The sequence below is a fragment of the Salarias fasciatus genome, chromosome 15 (genome assembly GCF_902148845.1).
Source record: "Salarias fasciatus chromosome 15, fSalaFa1.1, whole genome shotgun sequence".
Lineage (NCBI taxonomy): Eukaryota > Metazoa > Chordata > Actinopteri > Blenniiformes > Blenniidae > Salarias > Salarias fasciatus.
In genome coordinates this window covers 8180469-8192407 of record NC_043759.1, presented here as the reverse complement: position 1 = coordinate 8192407, position 11939 = coordinate 8180469, and the positions used below count along the sequence as shown (strand labels likewise).

General features: G+C 46.0%; 1 protein-coding gene across 2 annotated transcripts in view; it reads left to right on the top strand.

Annotated features, from left to right (window-relative positions):
- The first annotated feature begins 1178 nt into the window (after nt 1-1178).
- LOC115401377 (steroid hormone receptor ERR2-like) overlaps nt 1179-11939 on the top strand; it is a 29910-nt gene continuing 19149 nt past the window's right edge. The window contains exons 1-2 of one of the 2 annotated variants that reach the window (XM_030109518.1): nt 1179-1398; nt 9385-9809. In XM_030109518.1, the coding sequence (XP_029965378.1) occupies nt 1349-1398; nt 9385-9809 (475 nt within the window). In that variant the 5' untranslated portion in view covers nt 1179-1348. Of the gene's footprint in view, nt 1403-9384; nt 9810-11939 lie in introns of both variants that reach the window. The other variant, XM_030109520.1, reaches the window with a different exon arrangement.

The following is an 11939-nucleotide window of genomic DNA, read 5'->3' as shown; positions in this document are numbered from 1 at the left end:
TGTGATGGGTTTTGCATCGATCAGGAAAATGTGGGTTGATGAAGTGGGTTGGAGGGCGGGCGGCGGGGGCCGTGGGCCTGATGCCACTCGGTGAAGAGCCACTCCGACCCGGTGGCTGCCGTGGTCGTTATCGTTCCCGCCGTGGTCATTATCGCCCTCCGACTCTCCCGCCGCCATTGGCAGATCCCCTCTCCGCGCCGTGTGATTGGTGAAATGCTGTGGGAAGCAGCTGTCATTACTTTAAAGGAGGGCAGGCGGTGGAAAGCCAGATCCGCGGCGGAGAGGATAAAAGACTAAAGGGAACAGTTTAGCTCGGTAAGCCTGGCACTGAGCCCTTTAAAGCACCGTAAACAAACCGGCTGCAGTCGCCCTCAGCTGGGCTTCTGCTGCTTATCAGTTGCTGCTCTTGACTTTTTCTTTGCTTCAGCAGTTTGTGAACACAGCTGTGACTCCAGATATCCGTCTATTGCTTCGTCTTCTTTGTGTTTTGTTGTGTTCGCTTGGGCTGATCTGCGTGTTGGATCCATTTGTCACTCTTTCTGTCTTCACCTCTGTCTTTTTGTGGGGTCTGAGGAGTCTCCCTTGTGAATGGACACAAGCCGCCCCCCCCCCCCCCCCCCCCCCCCCCCCCCCCCCCGACTCCCCCTCCAGCTCCTCTCCCATAATCCCTCCTCCCCATTGGCCACTCCCAGGACGGCCCTCCGGAAGCCCGGAGCCAGTGGCGCGGCTGGAAAGCGCAGCCAGACACTCCCACTTCCTCTTAAAGAGCCCCTCGTCCTCAATGGAGACTCCATCCCCTCTCTGACCGCCTCAGCCTGAGCGCGCTCCCACCGCTGCCTCTCTCCATCTATCTGTCTCTTCATCTTTTATTCTCTCTTTCCGTGCGTCCGTCACCTCCATCCCCTTCTTTCCTCTCCGCTCTCACGCCACACTCACTTCCTCTTGTCTTCTCCTCCTCGGGCTTCCTTTTCTCCCCTCTTTTTCTGTCTTTCTGCTCCTGTTCTTTCTCTTGTTTCTCCCCATCCCGAGTCTGAGCGTGCAGCACCTGTGCAGACTGGAGTTTGTTGGGCCGGGGGGGGGGGGGGAGAAGATTGTTTTTTTTCTTCTTCTTCTTTTCTTTTCCTAAAACATATATGTGTAGATATATTTTGTGTGTGTGCTTGAGCAGAGGAGGGAGGGGAGACGACACCCGGGAACACCTGAGCAACGTTTTGTGAAGATATGTGGAGACTCAGGAACTGATCTCCTACCCCAGCTGTTTGTCACTCAGTTTTGTTTTTTGTTTTTTGTTTTTTGTTTTTTTATTTTTTTTAATTGCTGCAACATCTGGAATGCTTAACGTGGACTGATGGATGTTTCCGAACTGTGCATCCCCGACCCGCTCTGCTACCACAACCAGTAGGTGCTTCTCTCCTCCTCGTAACCCGAAATTCTGTTTTAGGCGTCGGAATATCTGATTTATTTATGTAGTTATTATTAGAAAAAAAGAGAAAAAAAAGTATTTCATCCACGTTTGAAGTGTAAAACACTGACGTGCATGAAGTTTGAGGAGACGGGGTGGGTGGGGGGGGGGGGGGGCTCTCTGTCCTGCCCGGCGTTCGGGACGGTGGGGCTGAGCAGTGGGAGACCAGAGCAGGGCAGACGCTCGCCTTCCAGCTGTCTGGTCCCACATCAGGATCCAGGGATTAACCTCACCCACAATAAGAGCCAGGGGCAGATTTGTGCGGACGATATCCAGACGGCCGCTGCCCCCGCTGCAGCCGCTGTCCCACAGAAAGTAAAGTGTGACGGCGGCCGAGGCTGCCCAGCGGCAGGAGGACTGAATCTGAGGGCAGCAGCATCGAATTTCTCTTATTTCTCTGCACTCTTGACATCTTGGTGAAATTGTTTTGGTTAAAACAGGCTCAATAATCTTCAAAATGTTATTAAATGTGAAGAAAATTGTGTTTATTCCATTTAAAAAAAGGTTGAAATGGTTAAACTTTTCACAGATCTTTGAAGATTTAAAGCAAATAAATGAAAGTAAGTCACAAAATGAGAACTGAAGGACAGTGTGAGATGTGAGGAGCAGCCGGCTCCACTCCTTGCATGTCTAGAAACACGCTCTTCTTCTAACCAAATATGACTGGAGCAGGGATCCTCTTATTGTTAAGCTGTAGATGGGATTGGAATGGTTTAACCTGCTTAGCACTTTTTACAGGACTGCAAGCAGATATGTTTCAAACTTTACAAGACTAAAAGTAAAAGACTCGTCTGCCAGTCGTGTAATCGTGTGATCACGCCGGATCGCGTTTATACTGGAACGGCGTCAAAACCGCCACTGCAGGAACCTGGGAATGGCCTGAAAGTGTGGAATCCCATCAGCCTGTCTTTGTTTAGCCTCAGAAAAGATTAAATCATTTACTTCTTAAAGAAACCCTCATTTACTCGGAGTCACAGTAGTAATCTTATTATGCAGTGTAATGTCATATATGTTAGATTTCACTCACGTGATTGACAACAAGAAAGATATCTCTAAATGTTTTGGTCATGCAGTCAACCTCTGATGTAAACTGCATATTTTTTAGGGAATTCTGCAGAAAATAACAGGAGTAGTTTTGCACGTGCTGCTGGAACTGGAGCAGATTTTTTAAAAAAATGTTTTGAAAGAAAATATTGGTAAATCAAAAATTGTCTTTTGAATCTTTGACGTTAATATCATTGTTGCTGTACATATTCTTATGTAGGTAATTAAAAAAAACAGCAATAGGTGTTTCTGTCTGCACACACCAATTGATTAAAAACATTTAACGAATTACCTGAATTGTGAAATAAAATAAAATGAAGAAAATGTCTTGAGCCAATCTGGAATATTAAAAAGGTAAATCCAGCTGTACAATGCAATTAACCTGTCCTGACCCCAGATCAGATCTTCATACGTACACTGTGTGTGTGTGTGTGTGTGTGTGTGTGTGTGTGTGTGTGTGTGTGTGTGTGTGTGTCTGTGTGTGTGTCTGTGTGTGTGTCTGTGTGTGTGTCTGTGTGTCTGTGTGTGTGATGGTATGTTAATGTGACTGCACCTTTCTGTATATTATATCAGCCGCTGGCTACACACACCTGTACACACAGATGCCACGGTGTGTGTGTGTGTGTGTGTGTGTGTGTGTGTGTGTGTGTGTGTGTGTGTGTGTGTGTGTGTTGATATAAATCTCTGGAATCGTCTCTGAGGTCAGGTCTGATTGAGGCAGCACTTTTTATGGCACGCCATCATTACCCAGCATTACTGGAGAAAACCACAAATCTTCACACACACACACACACACACACACACACATGCTGCACTCATGCATATTCGCAAAGGTCGGTAACGAAGGTCCGCCTGCGGTTACTGCTTCAGCTTCTGATAATGTTTTCGTCACATTTCATCTCCATGAACTGAAGCTAAAGTGTGACCTCTGTTTAGAAAAACAGCAGATCACACACCACATGTCATATATCTGCTGGATGTCTCATGTTTTACCTCCTGGAAGTAAAACGCTTTAGGAGTTTCTTCTACATTTGCCATCTGTTAAACTGGAACGTTCCTATCCTGTAAGTTAGTTAGGTTTGGCTTTGGGGAATGCTATTAACCCTTCGTCGACGTCTGACCTGCTTGATTGGGGTGAGGTTGACAGTTGTCGTGTAAAAGCTAATTCCCGTGACAGAAACAGCTGTAGAATGCGTCACATATGATCGTTTAAAAAAAAAAAAAAACCCCACCGCAAGAGCGTTTCCGTTTCTCTTGAACATTATTGTAATTGATATGAAAACACTGCAGAGTTTTATCAAAATGCACACTGTTTAATGTGAGTTCAGTAAACTGAATTATCTGCTTTTAAATCCCTCGTTCCTCTCCGCTTTTAAAAAGACACTTTTTCAAACTGTCATTTAAAAGTTTGAATTTTCAGTTAAATCATATCTACATTTTTTTTCCTCCTCCCACCTGCTGTTTCCATACGTGTCCTTCACAAACAAGCAATCGGGAATGCATAAGCGCGCAAATGTGTACATGCATGCGCACGTGCACGCATGTGCGCCCACGTACAGATTAGACCAAAGAATCACACACTGACCTGAGATCTAATTTTGGCCGCGCCATACATGGAAACACCTGGCTGTGTCTGTTATCATAGGATGCATCTGCATTCGCCACGTGCACGCGCACGTGCACGGTCAGTATCAACTGTCTTTGATGTGTTTTCATTTGTGATATGAGAAAACGAAGAGAAACCCGTGCTATTCTTTATTTAGCAGCTAGCCCAAATACACCAGGAAACAAAGTTGTTTGAGCTTGAACAAAAAAAAAATATTGTTTTTTCATGTTGATTGGGCGTCGGTGAGGTAAATACATGTGGAAAAAAAACAAAATGATAACACTGGTAAAAGCAACACGCAGCAGTGTTGAATCTGGCTCTGTAGAATCATATTAAAGTTATTCCTGATCATAAACGGGGATCTCTCCACCTCCTCGCTGCTCTGCCAAAGCGTTTTCATTTATCTCATTAATAATAAATTGAATTCGGATGTTTGTGTGTCGATAACATCAGTGGAAAGTGAAGCGTGATTAGTTAATAAGCATTAAATAATAATTAAATCAGCAAAACTGCAGCTTCCGGCCACTTTTCCACACATGGAAACGATGAAAAGTTCCCATCACGACTGTAAAATCTTTCCCAGCTCTGTTGGTTGTTGGCCTGTTTGGAAGCAGAGGCAGTGATGAGGGAGCCAGAGCGCAGGGTCCACTGACGGATGGAGGCGGCAGGTGGTGGGAAACTCCTGCGATTCGCTGGTGCTGTGTGACTTTCCTTTCACCACCGGCAGCTTTCAGCTTTCATGAAGTTTGGGGGGAAAAAAAAAAAACAAAACAGAAAAAGAAATGGCTGCAGATCAAAAACAATTGTCAACATCTTTAAAACTCACTGCCGCGTTTTCTCCTGACCGTCATTATTAATGGCCGATGGTCCGACCTGGCTCTGTCGCTGGCGCGCGACGGCAGCAGTGGAGGAATAACTTCATTACATGTCGTGACCCCCCCCCCCCCCCCTCCTTCTTCCTTGATATAGATATATCCTTTGGCCGGCCTGTCAAGGACTCTGAATACATCAGGATGTAGATGGACGCCTTCTTCCAGCCGCTGTTCAATCAGAACGTGAATGTGCCTTTCATGTGCGGCAGAGGGGACTTCTTACAAGGAGTTTGTTTTATTGATCAAATAAAATTAACACACACACACACACACACACACCCGCGAGGAGGAGAAGAAGCAGCGGGTCTAATCAGGGAGTGTGGGTCAGCCCGGCATGTTTAATTTAATGGCCCTCATCGCGGCTTCACCAGGTCTCACATTGTGAACTTAATTCCTCTTCACCGCGTTAATTTGCATTGTGTCAATTGACCGGAGCGCTTATACTGTATCAGCCTGAGTCTCGCTTGAAATTCAGCCCATGCCCTAATACCATTAGGCAAATGCAAAGTTGTGTCATTTACACATTTGGGAGAGAGAGAGAGAGAGAGAGAGAGAGAGAGGAAAAAAAAAGTGGATGGGGTGGAGTGAGGGGGGGTGAGAGAGAGAGAAAAGCCAATTTGTGCCGAACAAGTCTCGCTTGTGATTATCAGTGGATGTTATTACTGTGGAGAAGCAGACGTTTGAAGGTTATGTTTCTGGGCAGTAATTGAAATGCAAAATAACATTAGGATCGATGGCCATCTCTGTTTATTTATGAAATCAATATCGTAACTGTCCCTCATGAGTCCTCCTCTGATTCCCAATGACGGCTTAAAGTCTCCGCTCGTTTATTCTCCTTCTCCCCCATAACCTCCTTCTTCTGTCTCTTTTTAAAAGGCAGTTAGGGGTGTGTTTGACTTTGCAGAGAGCAATTTCCTAGAGGTGGCGGTGGATGTGTATGTAGATGGGGGTTGATACTCCAGGTAAGGAGACATCATCCATGTGGGAAATCTATGCAATCTCTCCTCGTGGCAGTGACATTGAAGAGGCCATATGCTGGAAGTTCTGCGTTACTGCGCGTGTGTGTGCGCGCGTGCGCGTGTGTGCATATAGAGGCTGTAGAAGTGCATCAGCGGGGTGTAAATCTATCATTTGGACTGACTTTTTCAGGAAAAGAAACTTAGATTTTAGAGTGAAAAGAAACCTTAACATGACAGATCTGTGGTTTTGTAAATAATTGGGCGACTGAATAAGTCAGAAAACTCCTGAAGGTTTTAGGCACCTTAAAATGGTGTGTTTTGGAAAAGTGGTTTTAGATCTAGGCGAAACAAAGAAATCACACACACACAAAAAAAAGATGCGTAAAATAACGTGATAACCTCAAAACATGTGAATCCTCGCTGGAAATGTTCAGTTCAGTCACATCCAAATTTGCCCAACAAAGACGTTTCCATCTTAAACATGCAAAGAGCAAAATTATGTTTTCAATTCAGATTTATTGTCGTATGCCTCTTAGAAAAACATGATTCTTTCTCTGCGGTCCACAGAGAAAACCAATAAAATAACATTTATTTGCTATTAAATAACTCACTTACCTAGATTTTAGATGTACTATTTAAATATGTGTGTGTTTTCTAACAAATTTAAAACACACAACCATTTTGCTGCCACATACATGAACAATTTAACTGTATTTTAACCGTCTACTTGTAAATAAAGAAAAAAAAACACTTTATTTGCCAAAGCGTATTAATAATATGCATTTGATTTTAAGCACGCGCACACGTTTTTTTTTTGATGACCTTCGTTTGCGCCGGCACATGTTGTTGTTACTACTTAACACTTGGACGACACGCGCTCGCCCATTTCCGCGCTGGCGTGACCGTTCATTTCTCAGGCGGCGTGGCGGCGGACTAACAGTGTAATCTATGTGTCAGGCGGGAAGGGCCACTCAGTTTAAAGCTGATAGAGTTTGCCCCAAACAAGGACAGCCTATCATAGAAAGATTAATGAACTAATTTCATGCATGGCTCCTTGCCTCTGTCCTTCTGTGCTTCCGTGTTCGCCGCTGTGTGTTCAGCGCCATGATTTACGCCGGGTTCCCCGCTACAAGCTTAACCTCAAGCTTAACAATAATATTTCCCCTCTGTGGGAAAATACATAGTAAAATATAGGGAATCAAGGTCATTGTGCAGAATTGCTGTGAATATATATTCTGTTTCATTTATTTCATTATTTATTTATTTGCTGATAGACACACACAGGGGCTGGAAAACATCCTTCATGGGGAAGAGGTGGATGGATTCGGGATTTGCTTGAGGAAGCTGGGGATCTGCGGCACTGCCAGCAATGAGGAGGGCGTGCCAGAACACACACGCACACGCAAACATTTGAGATTTTAAGCTGCTCGGCTGGAGCGTTTTTTTTCTCGGGCCTCGCCGGCCGCGTTGCCGCCGTGTGGAGCGTTCGGCCCAGGCGCTGAAGCCTGTCCGCCTGCCGCTCCGAGGCGTCCATCGTGGGACCGTCTGGGCCTCTCGGAGCAGCGCAAGAGACACGGAAGGCAGGTGACCTTCACGTCTTGTCTGATGAGTCTTGCTTGTCTGCTCGGTTTGTACCATTTTTCTGCGCGGCGAAGCAAACACTACCCCTTTAGATGTTCGGCGCAGTGCGTTTGTGTGTATGTGTGTGTGTGTGTGTTGCCAAGGGAGCGGGACAGGTTGAGGAGAGTCAGGTGGTGCTCAGAAAACCCCGTCTCTCTATAATAAGAGGGGAAAACCAAATTATGAAACTATGAGGCTATTTCTGTCTGCGCGAATTGGCGGCTCGTGCCATTATTTCATTTCGACAGATTTGAAAGGACCCATTAGAAATTTCCATTAAACCTAACAAAAAACATCTCCCCAGCGTTGCTGTGTGCTAAGTGTGGAATGAACTACTTTTTACATATGCCACAATGTACTATCCCACAGGGAATCCCCCTATCTAGCTGCGATGATGTATTAACTGTTACCACGCCGCTCTCTCCAATTCCCTCAGATGGGAGGAAATATACCTACCAATTGACTATAGCTGCATGCTGATTGCTAACAAGATTTACCGCGAGCCCCGTGAATCTTTTATAAACCACAATGGCCTCAGAATGAAGACTAACATGATGTTGTATCTCTCCATCTTGCACTATGTTAACAGTCCTGACTGATTAAAAATGCATAAGGAATGTCTGGGACCCGTAAGAAGAGGGTTTATTTTTTCATGCCTCATCTGGAACAGGAAGGAAGCAGAGGATCAATAGATCTGATCTGGGCCCAGGGGTAGAGGCTATCTCCTCCTCCTCCTCCTCCTCCTCCTCCTCCTCCGCCTCCCTCCTTCCTCCCGTTAGCAGTTAAAAGAGAGGTTTCATGTCATCGGGGCCAGATGACTTCCTGACTTCATCCAAATGCTTCTTGAAAAGTTATGAAAAACAAAGCTAATGAATTACAAAAAGAATAGAAAAACAAAACCAGCGTTAATTCTACTAGAGTTTCTGAAATGCCAGACAGTTTTTCCCCAGCACTTCCACCGTGTCGTACGGGCGCCGAGCTGAAGTTGTGCAAGACCGACGCCGACTGTGACAGACAGAGGCAGCGGGTTTCAGGCAGACCCAGACCTCATTTCACGCCTTGTTTCAGACAATGTTCTGGGACGTTCTGCCAGTGCAGCAACAAACACGGACTCTACTGTCTCAAGGAGGAACGAGTGTTCACCACTGGTGCCAGTTTTGCTCGGATATTCCACCGAGTTGAAGCAAAATGTATTAAAATCTTCACCTTGGATATTTTTGTCTTTAAAACCTGGGAGAATGCAGGGTTTATTTTGTACTTTGAGTCCTTTTCTGTAATTTCCTCCCCTCCGAATCTTTTTGGAAGAAGGAATTTAATCCCAGACCGGTGCCTCTTCAGTCAGCCAACTGTAACCCGGCACCGACCACTGGCAAAATAACCGGGACTATTGATTGGGTCATGTATTACCCATGATCCTCCATATGCTGAGTGTAACACCTCTCTTTGTCCATTAACAGCCTTCTGAAGTTTCATTCATTCATTTACTTCTGGCAGCCGACCAACTGTAGGCATTGTTTGCAAGATGTATGGTGCATCTGTTGACATGGTCGTTAGTTACCATTTTGCCTGAGAGGAATAAGCCGGCGCAGTATATCACTTGGCATTCCGGCACATTAATGGTTGTGTCTGTAACATAATCTATCAAACTCAGATGAGCCGGCTGATGAATTTCTCACAGGACGATCAGGAGACGGTGGCGGAAAGCAACATTTGGTGCATTAGAGGTTCAGGGATGTTGGAGTCTGCTGATGTGTTTTCTTCCTACATCTGATTTGCGTATACGTTTGTACTGACCGAACCCGAACCCCCTGTTCCGTGCAGGTTGCTGACCAGAATGCCCTCTGAGGACCGGCACCTGTCCTCCAGCTGTGGTTCCTACGTCAAAACTGAGCCCTCCAGTCCGTCCTCCTCCCTCGTGGACACCGGCAGCCACCACAGCCCCAGCGGCAACTCCGACGCCAGCGGCGGCTACATCAACGGCGGCGGCGGCGGCGGCGGGCGCTCGCACGCCCTGGACTCCCCGCCCATGTTCAACCCGGGAATGCTGGGCGGCGGCAGCGCCTGCCTGCGCCGCTACGAGGAGTGCTCCGGCGGCCTGGTGGACGACTCGCCCATCAAGTGCGAGTACATGCTCAACGCCATCCCCAAGAGGCTGTGCCTGGTGTGCGGCGACATCGCCTCGGGGTACCACTACGGCGTGGCCTCCTGCGAGGCCTGCAAGGCCTTCTTCAAAAGAACGATACAAGGTAGGAGGATCTGTGATCGATGACGGCTGAAGAACTACGGTTTTTTTGTGTAGAATTGAACACTCACACAGATAAAACACACCTTTTAACCAGTTTGGAAACTCCTGTTTTTAATTTTTCTTCACGTTTTTTTTTTTCGCACGCGTTGCATTTTTCCAGCGATCTCCACGCTGTGATTTCGTTAATCCTTCTTTATTAGCTTCATTATGACAGTTGTAACTGCCTGTGAGGCACATTGACCAGATGAGGGATTCATTGTTATGTGCACAATGTGTTTATCAGAGCTGTAATCCAACCCTCTGCTCTTATGGGACTAATACGATGTAGTGATTACGAGTGTCTGCGGCAGGCATTAGGCCCAGACTGTAAATCTGCTCGGGGTTGTGATTTTTTGATGTCTCTGCATGTGAATCATACATCTGGCTCAGGCTCTGCCATGTGTGGGATCTGCTCCAGAATAATCACTAGGGCAGAGATAATGTGCACCAAACGGAGATGAAGGTTTTTAACTTTTAGATGCTGCTTTTTTATTTATTTATATATTTTTTTTTGGTCTGGATACATGTAGTCTGCTGAGTGATGCCACTGATAGAAAAAAAGAGCATCTAGTGAGTTTAAAGATAATCTTTTTGATTCTTGTTCCTGTTGCTGCTGTGTTAAGAGGACTTTGGCATTTTTATTTTTTTTTAATCTTAACTATAATTTCAGAAAGAAAGTGGAAAAAAAGCGCCTTGTATTCATATTCTCGTCATCATGGCTCTTTTGCAGTACGACTGTCAAACGCAAACAAGATTCAGTGAGACACTGAGTTTCAAAAACACACAGTCAACTTAAAGAACTGCCAGATGTTGAAAGTTATCCTGAAAAAGAGTCCGATGGAAAAAGTTACTAATCAGTTTTGACAATTAATAGAAAACTAAAGGAACCCTGTCAGTCATGGTCTGAATGTGTGACTTTGTGTTGCCTTGCTTGTATCCTTTCTCCTCTCCTTCTTCTTCTTCTTCTTCTTCTTCTTCTTCTTCTTCCTGCTTTCGCTCTCCGCTTTGGAGGACAGGCCTGTAATAAGCCTAATCTGTCCGTCATTCGTCCTGAGCCACGGGAGTTTCAGTCAATAACAATCAGTGTTGGGTGACTGTAATTAAGAGCCAGGCGTTTCATTGGGAAAGAGTCAAGGAAGGAGGGTGGGAGGTGTGGATCTGTACGTTGCCCCCGGGCCCCTCCAGCCCAAGAGAGAGACGACGACGACAGCGTGTGTGTGTGTGTGTGTGTGTGTGTGTGTGTGTGTGGTGGCAATTAGAAGCTCAGGCACGTGTTGTCAGGGCAATAACAGAGGAAGGAGAGAGAGAGAGAGAGAGAGAGAGAGAGACGCACTGACGAGTCCTCTAAATAAAGGCAGTGGGACGAGGGATGTGGTCATTCACAGAAAGGAGAAGCCGCTTTAATGGAATGGTAATCAGGGAGTGGGGGGGGGTCCCGGCCCCGGCAGAGGAGGAGGACAAGGAGAGGTCCGGCCTGAGTGGAGACGAGCGCGTGGATAATAGCATGGCATAATAATATATCAAAATTTAGAGGGAAAATAAGAGAGGTTAAGGAAGGATATTAGAGTGGTTGAAATGTCCTTTGAGGAATAAAGGTGGACGCAAGACCTGATTAACTAAGAGGGGACGCCGACAGTGAGCTTTTAGAGGCGGGCAATTTCGGCCTATTGTGGACCCCCACCCACACACACTCTCACACACACACACACACACACACATGCGCTCTCACGGCAACCCCACAACCACACACACAAACAGAGAAGACGCAGCAGCAGATTACCGTTGACCTCGCCGCCGTATCTTTCTGTATTACATCCATTTAAATAACAAAAGCAATAATTTCAAATTACATTTATAACCGTCTTTTTTCAATTTTTTTTAAATTTCCCAGCTGTACGGAAGTCACTGTGACTCACCGTATGATCCCCACGCCCGCTGGTTTATTTAGTAGTGATCCGCAAATTGATATTTCAGGGCCTGTACAACATCATCGATTTCCGGACGGACGGTGGTGCCGCGCGGTTCTGATTTATGCATTATGGGGGTAAAATAGCTGTTTGTGTCCCGCTGTTGGAATATTTGAGGGAACATC